Source organism: Crinia signifera, chromosome 1 (assembly GCF_055691185.1).
Source record: "Crinia signifera chromosome 1, ASM5569118v1, whole genome shotgun sequence".
NCBI lineage: Eukaryota > Metazoa > Chordata > Amphibia > Anura > Myobatrachidae > Crinia > Crinia signifera.
Genome location: NC_139217.1, coordinates 410,464,864 through 410,483,485, shown reverse-complemented (window position 1 = coordinate 410,483,485; position 18,622 = coordinate 410,464,864). Strand labels below are relative to the sequence as shown.

General features: G+C 40.9%; 1 protein-coding gene across 5 annotated transcripts in view; it reads right to left on the bottom strand.

The window, feature by feature from the left end:
- MCTP1 (multiple C2 and transmembrane domain containing 1) overlaps positions 1-18,622 on the bottom strand; it is a 798,197-nt gene that overhangs the window by 287,120 nt on the left and 492,455 nt on the right. For all 5 annotated transcript variants that reach the window (XM_083151771.1, XM_083151772.1, XM_083151773.1 and 2 more), the window contains 4 exons: positions 13,493-13,595; positions 13,000-13,101; positions 12,531-12,605; positions 32-151 (listed from right to left, as the gene is read on the bottom strand). In XM_083151771.1, coding sequence (XP_083007897.1) covers positions 32-151; positions 12,531-12,605; positions 13,000-13,101; positions 13,493-13,595 — 400 coding nt within the window. The remainder of the gene's footprint in view (positions 1-31; positions 152-12,530; positions 12,606-12,999; positions 13,102-13,492; positions 13,596-18,622) is intronic.

The following is an 18,622-nucleotide window of genomic DNA, read 5'->3' as shown; positions in this document are numbered from 1 at the left end:
AATTATGTAAGACAGTAGAGGATTATCATACCAAGAAAGCAGCAAGACTCCTTTGGGGTGAGTCCCAATCAAAGCAACTGTTAATGTAGTAGGCAGCATTGATGAGCACCATGGCACAACACTTCATGCGGATAAAGTTCCTCAGCAGTAGCTGTGAGAGAGAGAGAGATGAAAAGATGAAAATATTATCAGAACAATTAAGTCTCACAGTGACCTGGAAGGTTGACAGCTACTTCTAGACAATCATTGTTAAAGGATGTGTTTTAAAGGAAGAGCTTGAAAAGGTTCAACACAGGGATCAGTTTAAATCAATAGAGAAAAGTAACTAGGCTCAAATTACATACTGCTACCTCAAACACATGCTAGCATCGGGATGAACTATTTATAACATAAAATAGACAACGCAAAGTGGAAAAACATCATTATTTTGCTGCTGGAAGTGATGCTTGCTGAGCGTAGATATATTACAGTCATAGGTTACAGAACAATAAAGCACAACCCATAGGACAACCTGGTGGGAAAATCATTTTTAATGATATATTTCAACATAATTCTGGTTCTCATCTGCTAAATGTTAAAGGGCCTACACATCATTTTTCAGGGAGGGAATGACATGAACAAACTTTCTTATCCTTTGTCATCCTTTAAAGTATGCATACCTTACATATTACGTAACAAATAATAAAATATGGGCTGAGCCTGAACCAGACCAGGTGGTTTGTTAGAATAGTATACAGTAGGTTTGCTAACAATGGGGCAGATGTAGTAAGCCTTAACAAGAGATAAATGCAAGGGTGATAAAGAGATATAAACGTCCAGCCAATCACCTGCTAACTGCCATGTTACAGGCTGTGTTTGAAAAAGGTCAGTAAGGAGCTGATTGGCTGGATGTTTATCTCTCTTTATCACCCTTGCATTTATCTCTGGTTAAGGCTTAATACATCTGCCCCAATGATTCAGTAGATAATACTAACCCTAAATGTCCCATTAAACCAGGTTCAATATAGCGTGCTGGCCCGGACAGCAGAAACATTTAGTTTCTTTTTTTCATATCTGACCAGGCATCTGCTGTCTCGCCTGATGTTCACTGGCAATGGCACACGGAACAGAGCAGAAGCACCATTATCAGATTGATTCACACATATTTCTGTATTTATTTATTTACAGTGTCTTATATAGCTCAGCATAATCCGTTGTGCTTTACAATTGGAAACAGTGATTAAACAAATTGGGTAGTAACAAACTGACAGAGGTAGAAGGGCCGTGCTCGCAAGCTTACAATCTATAGAGGTGTATATATTATATCAATGAACATCAGTCAAAACCGATGTGGAGATTCTGGGGCTAAAAACCCCCCAAAAAACCTTCTCCTATATTCAAGAGCACTGCTAACTAGATATGCCATGGATTGGCTCCTTGAACTTAGCTGCACAACCTGGATATTCCCCAGGTGCTCTCCTCCATACTCCCAAACACCAGATCTCAATAGACATTTATTCCTACATATTCTTTAGAAACACCTATGAGGTGTGGTGGTCTTTTTGTAAAACCCTCGGAAGGAATCATATAAGATCTGACTGGCTTCCAGTATTTAGTAACCCAATGTTTCTCCCAGGACTGAATAGCACTACTTTAAATGCCTTCATCAAAAAGGTCTCAAACTCACCTCGCAGGTTTTTGACCCAGATGGCAAGCTCATGTTTTTCAACCAGATTCGCTCCACTTTCGGTTTACCCAGCCATAGCTTCTTTTTAATTATACAATTGTCTCATTATGTCATGTCTTTGCCTGCCACCTATCTTATTCATTCCCCAGTAGACCCCATATGCTCTATCATTAGTAAATTCCTTCTGAAGACTTTTAAAACTACAGTAAATTGGTTTATAGGGAACTTCTTAAACCCCTAATTTCCAAGCTGTGGGCCCCCTGTTGCTACATGAGGATAAATTATTCAGAAACTATGATAGCACACTCCGCATTCTCCGCTCTTCCTCCCTGCAGGAAACACACGTTAAGACCATAAATCGGGCTTATGTGTCCCAAGGGCAACGCAGACATTTTGTACTAGAGGAAGGAGACAGGCAAATGTCCGAAAAGTGGTTTTCCCTCAACTACTCTGATTCACAATCTGTGGACTTGTGGTAATTTTAAGAAATTCTGGCCTAAAATTATTAACTTTATTAATAGTATTTTTAATGTACGTATCACCCTAACTTTGATTCCTGGCTCCTTCCAGCATCTCACCTTTTTTAACCATATGGGTCACAGCTGCAAAAAAAGAATTCTCACATTATGGATCTCGAGGAGGACCCCTACGCTAGACAACCTATTATGTCTACTCTCGAAACTCATGTCTTTTGACAATTATGATGCCTCATTACATTCTAAAATTGTACTGGTTTTACCAAGCGATGTAGCCCCTTCGAAGACATGCAACATTGTACATATCTGCTATGACTAATTGTAGTAATTGCTCATGCCCCTCAATTACTGATTTCATGTTTTATCTCACCTATTTGATATTGTGAACTATTTGATTGAACTCCTACTGTCCGTGCACTTCACCAGGCTATTCTCTGTTGATACCCCTCATTTATGCAAAGAGCTGCACCCCCCCTCCTCTTCCTTGTTGTGCCCCCCATTTCTTGTTATATATCCATAATATCTTTTATATTATATTTTTCTAGAGATTAAGTACTTACTCCAGTACTTGTGCCTACCCTTAATAATGATCTGATTTCTTATTGTTAACACTATTTTGAATATGTCAACCCTTTGCCTCTGAAATGTCTTTTGTCTACTTATGTCATGATAATTTCTATGTATACATTTCCGTGTATATTTATATTGATGGGGTTGCCACTATAACCTCTGATTCATTACCCATGTTTTTTGCTGGCTTTTTAAACCCTCACCCGTGTATGTGATCCTTTCTAACCTATTTCATTGATCGTAACATAGGGAAGAAGAATGGAGTGGCCAGTGCAATCACCAGATCTCAATCCCACTGAGCTGATGTGGGAGCAGCTTGACTGTATGGTACTATGGTACACAAGAAGTGACCATCAAGCCAATCCAACCTGTGGGAGATGCTTCAGGAAGCGTGGGGTGAATTTCTTCAGATTACCTCAACAAATTAACAGCTAGAATGCCAAAGGTCTGCAATGCTGTAATTGCTGCAAAAGGAGCATTCTTTGATGAAAGCAAAGTTTGAAGGACAAAACTATTATTTCAAATAAAAATCAATATTTCTAGTCTTGCCAATGTCTTCACTACAGTATATGTCCTATTCATTTTACAATTCATTTGACAAATAAGTCAGTTTTCATGTAAAACACAAAATTGTCTGGATGATCCCAAACTTTTGGATGGTAGTGTATATATAAAAATTATTTAAGATGCCCCCATCAATAGTACACCAATTTGTTATCTATGCACAACAGTCCCAAACTATACACATTAGACATTTCCCTTTTAAAATGTAGTGATAGCGAATACATTTTACCAATTCACATTAATTTTTTTAACATAATTGGCTTCTGCTTCCAATTTTCTAGTCTATTCAGTATAGGAGGAACATGCTATAGACTGATTTGCAAAAGATTGCTGTCCATCATGTTCTCAGCAGGTGCAAACCATGGTACACCTTGCTTGGGGCTGATTTGCGAGGTGGCTTGCTTCTACACTGTTGGCTCTCTTAATTGCCAAGGTTAAAGGATGGAAATGAGTGAGATGTGACATTTCTGGGACAAAAATTCTTGTATAACCCCTTGTATGCTGCAATGTCAGGGAGCATTGTGATACTGATTTTAAGCTTATATTCTCCAGTATACCAGTAGCTAAATAAGCATATATAACCACCTAAACGGATCCTTCTGTATCCAGCTGTAGATAACATTCACACTATCTGCTGCAACATTGTTGCCAAGAGTAAATATAAGGTAATGAAACGATATGTAATGAGGAGTGCATTATTAATTCACGTTAGCATTATTATAAATATTACAGCAGTTATGCAAATGATATAAATATGCATATGGACTCTTTATGTTTAGTGTTAGTATTAGTGCAGAGAACAACAATATATTATGCATTTATCATTCTGAGATCTACTAATAACATGAAATGAAGATTCTTGCAGGAAGGAAATAAAAATACATTTCTATTAATTTCCAATATTTCACTGTTCCCAAGTCACACCAAAGTCACACCCATATACACAAAAAGTGAAATGTACATTCAATATCTACTAATTTTACATATGGTCATTTGAAAATAGCTTTAATCAACTGAGGTCAATTTAAATGCAAATAGTAACGTCTATTAGATGCAGATGCCTCCTGCTTCTGTAGTGATCCGAGCTGCGTTCTATGATGCAGGCATCGGATCACTGACACACAATAGGGTGGCTTGTGACACTCATGGGGATGCCTGGCCTTTGCCCTCCTCCTAAACGGCAACAATACTCCTTCATTTTGGGAAATGGAGGCTGTTGCCACCCCCTCCCCATCTCCCAAATAGTAGCAGACTGTTATCACGTGCCCGGCCCGTACACAAACGCAGGTCCTGTACATGTGCAAAATACTGTACATAATATAAACGGCATGCAGTTACAATCCTGACGGTCGGGATCCCGGCGTTCAGAATCCCGACGCCGGAATCCCGACCGCCGAAATGCCGACACATTCTCCCTCCGTGGGTGTCCACGACACCCCTGGAGGGAGAATAAATTAGTGTGCCGAGCGTAGCGAGGCACCGGGCCCGCTGCGTGGCAAGCGCAGCGAGCCCGCAAGGGGGGGCGATCCACGTCCCCCCCTTGTCGGCATTTCGGCTGTCGGGATTCCGGTGTCAGGATTCTGAACGCCAGGATCCCGACCGCCGGGATTCAATACTGAATCCATATAAACATACTGACTGTAACATTATAAATGACCTGTAGAACTTGTCTGCCGATGCTGCTGCTTTTCCCTGCTCTGTTGCATGTACATAACAGCATTAAACATGTCAGGTGCTGTAATTGTCAAGCCAGTCCTGTGTCTGTACCCTGCCACATCCCATTCTCTCCTCCTAGTCAACCACAGACAGTGAGAGAAGCTTTGCCTCACAAGAAGAGCCAAGAAGCTGGCAGTTGAGTGGAGAGCTCATTTTCTTAATGGTGATGTGGTCACTAAAGCTGTTTGTACTTTATGGTGGGCACAAATGCTATCTGTATTAGCTTGCAGCCAATTATGCTGTCCTTAGGGTGCTCACTTGGTATATGGTGCTCAATAACATAGACATGGGCACAGGGTGTGCCAGGAGTGCAAAAACACACCCTAATGCACACGCCCTGCACTGCCCACAACTATAACCACACCATCCGCCGCATCGTGACAACTGACTCCCAGCTGCCGTTGACCTGTCACTCACATGATAGATGCTGCTTATTGCCGCCCAGCTGATCCCCCCCCCGGCGTGTCATGGCAACTGGGAATGGACTAAGGGCCCGATTTAGACCTGATAGCATGGCTTCGAATTTGCACAGCAAGCAATTATGAATACACTGCCCATGCGTATGGTTCGCATGTGCGAGGCCATTCTGCGATGTTCGCTGGCTATTCCCAAGGTGATTGACAGGAAGTGGGTCGAAGGTGGAAACCTTTGGAAGTGCTTTGGGAGTGCTAAGAAAAACGCAGGTCCGTGCCTAAATGAACGCTGGGAGTGTCGGGGAAAATGAAGGTGCCTGCGATAACTTGTGCCCAAAGAAAAAACATTTGATGATCAGCCTGTTACAAAGGATTTTGGACATATTCACATGGGTGTGAACGGATGTGCACCTATACCATTCTCACAGCGGGCACATTAATTCGCAAGGCGGGATTTCACTAAGTAGGGCAGTATGATAACTGATAGCTGGCTGCAGCGAATCCGCCGCCGTGCAATCAGGTCTGAATCAGGCCCTAAGTCACTGAGAGTCACTGAGACAATTGGGAAAGAGTCTGAAGGTCCGTTCAGCTCCGCCTCCTTATAACCGCATTGTGTGCAGTGTGGCGCAATGTAATGCTACATTACACATCATCACACCTGCCCATGCGACCACTAATGGTCGAAAGTCACTAGGTTTGCACCTAAGAATGGTTTACATACCCTAAGTCAACACTGACAGATGCCCAGTAGGCAGTGATAGTTTGGTGGTCACCCAGACAATTTCATGCTTTACATGAAAACTGATTTTTATTTATCAAATGGGTTGCAAAATGAATAGGACATACAGTCAAGACATTTGAAATAATAATTTTGCTTTGGTCAAAGAATTCTCCTTTTGCAGCAATTACAGCAATGCAGACCTTTGGCATTCTAGCTGTTAATTAGTTGAGGTAATCTGAAGAATTTCACCCCACACTTCCTGAAGCACCTCCCACGGGTTGGATTGGCTTGATGGGTACTTCTTGCGTACCATACGGCCAAGCTGCTCACACAACAGCTCAATGGGGTTGAGATCTGGTGACTATGAATCCCGAGCTGAATCACACAGGTGCTGCTGTACATAGATAGAGAGGCGATGTCCGGCATGTACATAGATAGAGAGGCGATGTCCAGCATGTACATGGAGAGCGAGGCGATGTCCGGCATGTACATAGATAGAGAGGCGATGTCCGGCATGTACATAGACAGCGAGGCGATGTCCGGCATGTACATAGATAGAGAGGCGATGTCCGGCATGTACATAGATAGAGAGGCGATGTCCGGCATGTACATAGACAGCGAGGCGATGTCCGGCATGTACATAGATAGAGAGGCGATGTCCGGCATGTACATAGATAGCGAGGCGATGTCCGGCATGTACATAGATAGCGAGGCGATGTCCGGCATGTACATAGATAGCGAGGCGATGTCCGGCATGTACATAGACAGCGAGGCGATGTCCGGCATGTACATAGATAGAGAGGCGATGTCCGGCATGTACATAGATAGGGAGGCGATGTCCGGCATGTACATAAATAGCGAGGCGATGTCCAGCATGTACATAGATAGAGAGGCGATGTCCAGCATGTACATAGAGAGCGAGGCGATGTCCGGCATGTACATAGAGAGCGAGGCGATGTCCGGCATGTACATAGACAGCGAGGCAATGTCCGGCATGTACATAGATAGCGAGGCGATGTACGGCATGTACATAGATAGAGAGGCGATGTCCAATATGTACATAGATAGCGAGGCGATGTCCGGCATGTACAGTACATAGACAGCGAGGCGATGTCCGGCATGTACATAGACAGCGAGGCGATGTCCGGCATGTACATAGATAGAGAGGCGATGTCCGGCATGTACATAGATAGCGAGGTGATGTCCGGCATGTACATAGACAGCGAGGCGATGTCCGGCATGTACATAGATATCGAGGCGATGTCCAGCATGTACATAGATAGAGAGGCGATGTCCAATATGTACATAGATAGCGAGGCGATGTCCGGCATGTACATAGACAGCGAGGCGATGTCCGGCATGTACATAGATAGCGAGGCGATGTCCGGCATGTACATAGATAGCGAGGCGATGTCCGGCATGTACATAGATAGCGAGGCGATGTCCGGCATGTACATAGATAGAGGGGCGACGTCCAATATGTACACAGATAGCGAGGCGATGTCCGGCATGTACATAGATAGCGAGGCGATGTCCGGCATGTACATAGATAGCGAGGCGATGTCCGGCATGTACATAGATAGCGAGGCGATGTACGGCATGTACATAGATAGAGAGGCGATGTCCAATATGTACATAGATAGCGAGGCGATGTCCGGCATGTACATAGACAGCGAGGCGATGTCCGGCATGTACATAGATAGCGAGGCGATGTCCGGCATGTACATAGATAGCGAGGTGATGTCCGGCATGTACATAGACAGCGAGGCGATGTCCGGCATGTACATAGATAGCGAGGCGATGTACGGCATGTACATAGATAGAGAGGCGATGTCCAACATGTACATAGAGAGCGAGGCGATGTCCGGCATGTACATAGATAGCGAGGTGATGTCCGGCATGTACATAGACAGCGAGGTGATGTCCGGCATGTACATAGATAGCGAGGCGATGTACGGCATGTACATAGATAGAGAGGCGATGTCCAACATGTACATAGAGAGCGAGGCGATGTCCGGCATGTACATAGATAGCGAGGTGATGTCCGGCATGTACATAGATAGCGAGGTGATGTCCGGCATGTATGGGGAGTGTTTTTTTTTTTTTTTAACTGCTGTAATGTCTACTGGACAAGAGGACTCAATAGCACCAGGGACAAGGTGAGCATAGTGTAAGCATATATATTAAATTTTTACTTTGCAATGTATTGTGTCTATTTTAATATTTCTTCAACGGGAACATTAAGTAACAGCAGGCCCTTAATGCCCTACATTCTTATACTTGTGACTCTCCAATATCGGTATCGGGATGCAGGGGAGGCTTTCAGGGACCTGTAGTCCTCTTGCAAAAGACAATGGGCCAGATGCACTAAGCTTCAAAAGTGATAATATGGAGAGTGATAAACAGCCAGCCAATCAGCTCCCACCTGCCATGTCATAGACTGTGTTTGAAAAATGTCAGGCTGGAGCTGATTGGTTGGCTGTTTATTACTCCCCGCTTTACTGTCGCGGGAATTCGTTATTGCTCGGCTCTCATACGGGATAGGCCTGTGTTAATATACCTAAACCTTCCTCGAGAATTGCTGTACATAATAGTGAAAACTGCTAAAAATTTTATCCAGTGGATTTCGAGATTACCATGTTCAGACAGACACACAGATGCGCTTCAGGTTTTTATTTTATGCTATGTAAGGATATATATATATATTTATTGTCTTTGCTGATAACGGAAATACTCACATGTCCACATTGACACAAAAAAACTTGAAAAACTCATGTTGACCTTTTTGTGTTGACCATTGCCACTGTACCTTTTGTCATTGTCGCACTTTGCAAGTAAAGCATTTTTTACTTTTGACCTTGTGCATGTCGACCTGTTGACTGTCTATCTAGACCCTGTTGACCCTTTCATCCAGAACCACTCTCTTGAGTTCCAGGATATTAATTTTGTGATTTGGTGGCATAAATGAAACTAAATTCCTACTGTCTGGCTCCTGACAGTCGGAATTCCAATGTCCGAGAAATGGCCATTGGAATCCCAACAGTCGGTGAGTCATTCGGGACACCCGTTTGAATAAGTTACTGTCCAAAAATCAATCACTGATCCATTGTCAACTACGTTCTGTATTTCATCTACTGTACCACATGACACTGAACTGTGTTGTCTATCATTTTGTCACTGAGTAGCTGGCAAATCCAATAAAGAGTATATTACTATGTATAATATAAAAATACTAATAAGCCCGCTCAAAGCAAATGCTTCGAAAGCTAGTAAGGTAGCTAATGTGAGAGAGAAAGAGATGTAGTTTCACTTGTTGCCAACAGATGGCAGTGTTTTGGTGACATGCAGACAATAGAAAGATCGATCGATCGATAGATAGATAGATAGATAGATAGATGACCAGCCTTCATTCTCTAGAATTCTGTCATCAAACCTTTCCCTTTTCTAGGTTTCTGTGTACAGTATGTTTTTAAATCCTGCTGCTGCTTGTCCATCAAAAACAATAGTTCAACTATAAACTATGGAAAAAGTAAAAATTTCTAAATAATTTTTCCGGACAGCGCTAGATTTTCTGGATTTAAAGTGAAGTAGATGTTATATATGTCTCAATTACAATCCTTCTTTCACTCCAGCATCCAAATATGTTTTGTGTTTTTAATGGAGCTGTTTCAGAAAGTAATATTTAGGGCAGTATTCAATGAGAAAAATTCGCTGTGATTTCTGGAGAGTTTGTGCTTTTCACGCGGTGGAGAGAGGTTTTTTTTCTCCAAAGGCGAGCCACCCTATTCAATGTGAAATATTCTCCGTCTTTCTAAGTGATTCTCGCCGTCTCTCTCCGTGTAGAAATTCTCCATCTTTTGATGGAGAGCAGGATTGTGAACTTTTAAACTAAAAGGGTGTTTTTTTTAATTTTGGTGTAAAAAAATCAGGTTTTTTTTTCTGTGAAGGGCCATGTTATTTTTATTCATGTGCCTATAGCACATGAATATATATTTAATTAAAAAAAAAATATTTTTTTACATTTTTTTTTTTTTTACACAGTGCAGCCAGCAGGGGGCCGGAGCGCTCAAGCCGCTCATTAGATATTCATATATTCACTGCACCCGATGCACGTTCGGGTACAGTGAATACTGGGTCCCCCGCTGGCTATAGGGGGGGCAGCCTGTGCTGCCTGGGTCCAGGGGAGCCCTGCTCCCCTCCCCATATCCCCTGCAGCAGCCAAGAGAGACTTTAATCTCTCTTTGCTGCTACCTCCCCCGGCTCCCTGACAGCTCCCTGCCGCGGACGCTCGTCCGCTGCAGGTGTTAAGACTCGCCGCGAGTGGCGGCGAGTCTTTAACACGTTGAATAGGGGGAGCAGGAGGCTCCGGAACACGGAGAGTGCATAGCGAGAGAAAAAATCTCTCGCCATGCACGGAGAAAATTTCACATTGAATACTGCCCTTTGAATGTAATAAAATTGGGACATACTTTTTAAGAAAGAGAGACTTCCGTTGTTTATATTTGGATGCTGGAGTGAAAGAAGGATTGTAATTGAGACATATATAACATCTAGTTCACTTTAAATCCAGAAAATCTAGCGCCGTGAGAAGTCTGGAAAAATTATTTTGAAAAAGGTACAGTCATGTCTTCACCTCTCCCACTTTGATATGTGTTACCTAAAGGTTCTTGCTACTAGTTTTCATCTAATCATTTTCCCTTGGTCAATTAAACTCTCTTTACTTCAATTTAATATTAATCTGGCAACACTGAAAGCATTGCTGCTTAATCCTTCTATAAAATCATTTGCATCCCTATCTACAAGCCTGAATGTTCATGTGGTACCTAGAACTGTCCAGCAATTAGTAGTCTATTTACTAAGCCCTTGAGAGAGATAAAAAGGACAGAGCTAAAGTAGCAGCCAATCAGGTCCTAACTGCCATATTACAAGCTGTGTTTAAAAAATGAGAGGAGTGGACTTGTTGGTACTTTATCTCCGCCCACTTTACCAAGGCTTTGTAAATAGACCTTGTTGCCCTATTTATAGCATCAAACTCAGTTAATGTCCTTTAATTTCCCATCACATAACCTTTACCAAAGGAACACTGCCTAGCTGCCATCTTTCATATAGTATTCCGTCCATTTTAGATTTATATCCAATTTCTAAATAAGGGGTATATGTACTAAGCCTTGGAGAGTAACAAAGTGGAGAGAGGTAATCTACCAACCAACAGTTACAAGCTGATTGGTTGGTAGTTTATTTCTCTCCACTTTATCTTCAAGGCTTAGTACATTTGCTCCAAAACCTCGCCAGTTTCATCTCAGCAACAATTCTGAAGTAATTCTCTCAATCATAACGCCATGCCGTGAATACTCTATAGTGAATAAATAGTAAATATTTCATTATTATTAAAACTTACAAAAGCAATATAAACATAGTACTGTATATAATAATCCACATCATTATGAAATCAGTGATCATTTTCTAATTAAATAAGTCATAAATTGCATTTTTGATTCATAAATAACTTCCTTCAAGTTTAAAGAATCAAGACCACATTTAGGTTCTATTGTGAGATCATCCGGGTTATTCTAAACCTGATCTTCCCAATAGGATATTTGTCCTTATGACAACCTCCCAGCCCCCCAGCGTCAGATGGTTCTATACAATTCTGTTATTTACGCAGTCTGACACAAGCATAATTTAAGTTATGATTGAGGTACATTGTCAGGATGGTGTTGAAAAGACCTGCTCCCTTGTGTATCGCTTCATCTCTCTCATATTCTTATTATATTTTCACACAACATGTGCAAAGAGAAGCCTTATTAAAAGAAATGCATAAACGCTAACCAGGATTCACTGCAAATATATTATGTTTTAGAAATGCTAATGATCGCTAAGTTATTATATAAAAAGTCGTTTCAAACTTGTATCTCTGCAAGGAGCTCAGAATATTTTGTCAATTTAATAATTAACTTGAATGGATGGTGATATGCTCAGAACCATGAGAATTTAATATTAGAATCGATTATTAGTTTGTTTGTTGCAAAATTAGTATAACGTAGCATCAAAAAGGTATATAAGCTACAAAACAATAAAACAGCTGCATTAACTATAAAAGTTAAATAAGTTTTTCTTGTTAGAACAATCTAGAACACTATAAAACTGCAATAAATTAAGTTTTTCATTTAGAACAATCCATAACCCTATAAAAATCTATTAAATTAAGTTTTTATCTGTTAGAACAATCTAGAACACTATAAACAATCTATTAAAATAAGTTTTTTTTCTGTTAGAACAATCTAGAACACTATACAAATCAAATAAATATACTTTTTTATTTGTAACTGTTCCCTCCTCCAGGATGGCGCAAGCGTACAAATATTGCTATATACAGTAACCTCTGTGACTTCTGCCTTGTTTACCTGTTTAGAAAGTCTGGGCTCATCCTCAATGTATTTCTGTTCTTTTGGCATAAGTGTAGCCAGGCTGGCTTTTACCTGCAGATAATAATACATATTTGTAAAAGGCAACTTGTACAAACGATCATTTTTCCATCTTAATTGTAATCTGTGACCGGCACATGCACCCTCATTAAAAATTCACAAAAGCGAACGGTATAAAGGACATAAATGTATAATACCAAGGGAGGGTAACTCGTATGCATACTTAGCAGGAGCAGTGTCACTGGTAGAAACAACAGCTGAATAGCAATATGTGGGGAGGGTACGCCATGCCCTGGCTGCATTGTTCCCTTCACTTGCGTAGAGGTTAAAATAAAATGAATGATAACATATACTTTATAGATCCGGGACAAAAGCCTTCAAGGAACTGAGCTCTTTAGTAGCGACGTGAAAGAAGAAAAAAAAAAAAAGAGGCAAAGTTTAGACTTACAGCATTAAAAATCACATCTATTTCAAGATAGATGACCCCCTTTGTTGGCCCTGTCAGCTGCTTGTTTTTCAAGACGTAGGCTTTCTGTTCTCCATTTTGAATCTGTGGGAAGAAAGACATGACAGCCGTCTGTCTCGTGGTCTCTACTGAATACACCCCCCCGTCCACCTCTGACCCCCAGCTGCTGAAACTGACAGGGAGCCCAAAACAACTGTGGCAATTCTGACAAGTACCTGTTCATTACCAGCACCGAGCCTGTCAGGAGAAATTAACTACCGTGGGATTCAACATGGTCGTGGACTGAGGGTGTTAAATTTTATTATTATTTTTTTCTTTTTGTGTGTGTGTGTGTGAGTCTGTGTGTGAGAGTCTATGTTTTTGTGTGTGACATTTCAAATCTAGGTGGAGAATTGAGTGACATTGAACAGAGATTTTTTTTTTCTTCGTGGGTTGAGATAAACAGAGAGATGTATGGCAGGTGAATGAGACTTACAGACAGCAAGGGTATAGCAACTTTGCCCAGAAAGTCAGCACTTCGGTCTCGATCTTCATCATAGACTGTCACTTCAAGGACTGAGTGGATATCATTGACATTGCTTTATGGAGAAGGCATAGGGAGAAGAAAATAATGCAGTGTTAATTATATGGTCGATACTGAACAAAGCCAATAAACCGTTTGTCATTCACAACATTTATTTCATGGGTATCACTGCTCTTTCTTTAATACGTTAAAAAGGTTTCATGCTGGCAGGTTATTTTAATTTATTTTAGATTTTATTATTATTTATTGGTACATGTCATCCTTCTACTTGTATTAAATATATTGCTTTACAGTCCTGCCTTCAGTTGTTGTTTTCACAGTTGTTTATTTTCATCGCCCTTGGATAAGACACAAAGCTGCTTTATAGGTACAATCATGTCCACTGCACAGATCTGACCTGAGTCATAACCAAGGGCAAAAATAATAAACTACTCTGACAGGATAATGTATAGAAACTAGAAACATAAAGCAATGTATTTACTAAATGTTTTAGCAGGGGATTTATGAGAGAAGAAACTCAAGTAATAAGAAAGACAAAAGATAGTGAATAATGTGAATTTTTTGGTAGTCATGTTTATGTGTCTTAAGTAATTTATAGCAATGGTTCACAGCTACTTTGATGCCATGAACCAGTTGACTACCCTGGTAAATCAGCTGTCATGAACCTAAGAAATGTGTGCAAAATGAACAGTATTTTAAGGGCAAGAAGTAAACATTGTAAAGAATTAAGTAGTCACAAAGTTTTTTGAATGCAGCTTTGTCAATATGTCACTGAACTTTACCTATGAGGCAGATGTACTAAGCCTTAGAGCAGTGATTTTCAACCTTTTTACCTTTTGGCAAACTAAATAAGATTTTAAAATTGCCAAGGCACACTATGATATCCCCACAGGGAAAAACACATTGGCCCCCATAGGAAAAAAAACAAAACCTATTGGCCTCCATATAAAAAACAATAACACTGGTCCCCACAGGTAAAAAAACTAAAAAACATTGGCCCTTTACATGAAAAGAAGATAAAAGTAAATATCAGTTGGACTGGTGGTGGCTGTAAACTGGTTTGGGCATCTCTAGATCTGGGGGCACACTTGAGAGCAGTTCAAGGCACACTAGTGTGCCATGGCACAGTGGTTGAAAAACACTGCCTTGGAGAGTCCAACCCCCATTTCACTCCTCTCCGGGCTTCTCCAGGAGAGGAGTTTTAAAAAGTCGGCATGTATGACCAGCAGGTACTATACCAACCATTAGAATGCAGACAGCGTTTCCTGACCGACAAAATCATGACTGATTCCGGTAAGTATCTTAACCCTAACCCAACCCTACCCCCCCCCCCCCCGCCCCAGCCTAAACCCAATTTCCTCCCCCACAGAGGCAAAATAGAAATTACAATTGTCAGGTCTAAAACCTGATAATTTATAAATAGGCCACTTTCACGATTTCTTTGAATCCAATGTTAACACTGCTCCACAGATATTAACTGACTTGAGTACAATATCAATACATCCTCGCTTGCCGAAATGATAGCTAAGGTTTATTGGATCACGGCCTCACATAATACTATTTAGTAATACCACTTCAGAGGTTTTAATTTGTTGGATTCAGTTTACAGTCTAAATTCTCTACTGCACACACAAACTGGGGTCCACTTTTGATAACAGGCAATTTTAACACACTGCACCAGTATGTTTTGTACAGTGGGTGTCCAAAGGAAACCCATGTAAACTCCACAAGGTAAAGTCTTGGTGTAAATGTCACCTGACTTGTCACCAATCACCTAATATCACCCATGGTCCCAGCGGCCAGCACAGTAACAGAGCAATGATATCTAGTGCTATTCATTCTATCACTAAGCAGCAAGGTTCTGTATGTTGTAGTTGTTTGAACTCTTACCTGGATACTGAAATCAGTTGTTCTGCAAGAGAGCATTTTATTACCGTAAGTTCTTATAAGCTTGTATGCACAAGTACAGTATACAGAGAAGTGGCAGCTACATCATCAGGGGTTTATATTTGGGATCTGACATTATTTATTGTAAGTCGGCATATTTATTATTTAATACTTTTAGTAGCAATCAATATTTTTCATCAATAGGGACATTCATTATTATAACCAGAGGCCCTTATTATTTTTTTAATAGGGAGGACATGATTTATTTATAAATATATATGATGTTTGTATTTGATCTATTTATTAAAATTGAGGGCAAGATTTTTTTTTGTCAAAGCCCTCTTCTCTTCACATGTCACTCACAGCTCTCCTATACTCAAACACTCAGTGACCATCTTCGTCCGCCCATCATTGGCCTCAAGCCTCTAGTTGTACAGTTGTACAGTATGTTAATTGAGTCCTCACTACTTATATTTAAGCTGTAATGTGTATTGAACTGTGGCGCTCTTTATTTGTACTCTATTTTTGTTATTTATTCAATGTTATGCCAAGTTTTGTCTCCCTGTATTGTTCCTTTGTACGGCGCTGCGAAACACTTGTGGCGCCTTCGAAATAAAATTATAATAACAATAATTATAATAATAGTATTCATGTACAGCATACATATAAAATAAAAAACAAGCAACAACATCATTCAGCATGGGCTAACTATTCCAATTAGATGGTCTTCCCAACACCCATGTCCTATGAGCTTTGGATTAATAAATAGCTGCAAGTAAGAAATCACTAGTACTAATCCTATAACGCCCTGTTTGGGCAGTCAGTCTAATAGGGTCTTTGTTGATTGTCATCATACAGTGTAATAAATAGAATTGCTAAATAATAAATTAGTGTTGTTTTAAATGTCAGTAAACTCCAAAGTGCATTGATACTATATGATGATTCTGGATGGACCAGGGCACACTAATGCCCCTTTCAGACCGCACTTTTTACCCATTATTTTACCATTTTTTACCGTTTTAAAACGATAATTTGTGCAGTCTAAAAAGTGCAGAGTGAATTTACCAGTTCTATTGAACTGGTATTTCTAAATGGTAATAAAGCAGGGTCCTACCCGTTTCAGACCCATTTTTTTTCATCCACTGTTTTCTATGGGTTGAAACGGGTTCAGTGTTGTCAAGGAATAAAAACTGCATTGAAATACCGTTTAAGGACAAAAACTGCACTGAAATACTGTTTAAAGACATGTGGTGTGAAAGGGGTTTTAGCTGGCAGACCCGTTTTTAGAAACATTTTAAAATACCTGGTCAAAGCCAGTTTTGCATTCTGAAAGCAGCACAAGTGATCACAGTGACTGGTGGAAGAGGCACTACAGCAGTACAATATATGGAAAAATTATATGAATTATATTAAAATTATATTAAAAAATTTTTGGTGTCCATGTTGACACAGGTCAACATGGACCCCCAATTAGGGTAAAGCATACCCTCGCATGGCTCGCTTTGCTCGTCATGCTTCTGACCTAGTACCTCACTTGGCACACTTTAACATTCTTAATTGTTACCATTGTGGATGGTAAAGTATGAAAAAGTCCAAAACTCACATCGACCTTTTCATGTGTCTACTTTTCTAATTGTGACCATTTGAACATGTTGACCTTTTGACTGTGTTGACCGTTTTCACATCGACCTTTTGAACCTGTCGACCTATTGCATGTCAACTTTTGGTGTCGACCTATTGACAAACTATCTAGACACTGTAGACCAGGTATGGCCAAACTATGGCCCTCCAGCTGTTGTGAAACTACAAGTCCCATCATGCCTTGACAGTTTTGCCATTAAGGAATGCTAAAACTATGGCAAGGCATGCTGGGATGTGTAATTTCACAACAGCAGAAGGGCCACAGTTTGGCCATGCCTGCTGTAGACATATCAACCAGAATTACAGTTTATAGTGCCTTTCCTGTTGCATAGGGCCAGGAAGTGGCTTCACTGTTAACCATTGCCACCGGCAGTCACTGTATTACAGCGGGTAGCAGAATAGCTGCTGCTGGCAGTGGCAGGTGGATGTGATCTTTGGTTCCCAGCTATGGTTGATGTGGGGATGCAGAGGATTCTCCACCCACTGGCAGGGCCGGATTAGGGGGGGGGGGGGCAAAAGGAGTCAGTACCCCTGGGCCTTCTCTATCTAGGGGCGCCTGTGGTTGGCATGTATTTAAAAAAAATAACTTTACCCAAAGGTATTGTGCATGGAAGTGGGGTAGTGCTGCAGCTTCACCTATCTACCAATGATTAATGGTGCTGAGCATCGGGAGCCAAGGCACACTGACTGCACAAGTGTGCAGTGCATTACTGGTTTACTTGTGCAAGAGATCAGAGGCTGAGAGGCTTGTGCTAAGCTCTGCTTGATGGAGCTCATCATATGCTTCTCATGCCCATGGAGGACAGCAGCAGCAGTGGCCTCATCATGGGAGGGTTTTCAATTAGAGATAGCGCTGAGCCTGTCAGGGCTCCTACAGAGTAAAGTACAGAGAGGCTTTTCATGTGGTATTTTATGTATAATACCACATGAAATGTGGTCACAATTAATATAAACATAAATATATATATATATATGTTTATATTAATCCCCCCCCCTGCAGTTACTCATTGACCAAGTCTATACTGCCTTTACTCTGTGTTGTGACATTCTCCTGTGCAGTTTGCGGCCAGTAATGACAAGTGGAAGGGGGCTCCTCTGTCTAAAGTGACCCCGGGCCCCCCAAAAGCTTAATCCGGCCCTGCCCACAGGGCATATGCACTGGGCACTACCCTTACAGCCTTGATCTTTGCCAACTTAATTGCCAGCTTTGGTTTCAGCCAGAGCACCATGTATCCAATGTATCATACATCAAAGTGCACAGGATGTTACGGACTTTAGACATCAATTAGTAAGAACATAATACAAAGGTGCATTTGGGAAAACTTTGCTTTGAATTTACACCCATATGTTTCTCTCACAATGTAAAGTACAATAAAAACCCCTTCAGGCTCGCAATTTGTGCGGACAGAATGCTGCATGACATACAGTAGCTGTGCAAATCCGGTTCTCATTCAGTAGCTATACGCTGATGAAAACTTATTTTACAGTATGACTGATGGGAATATTTAATCTCTGCTTTTTTATATGAGTGAATATTTGATTTCCAGAACTTCA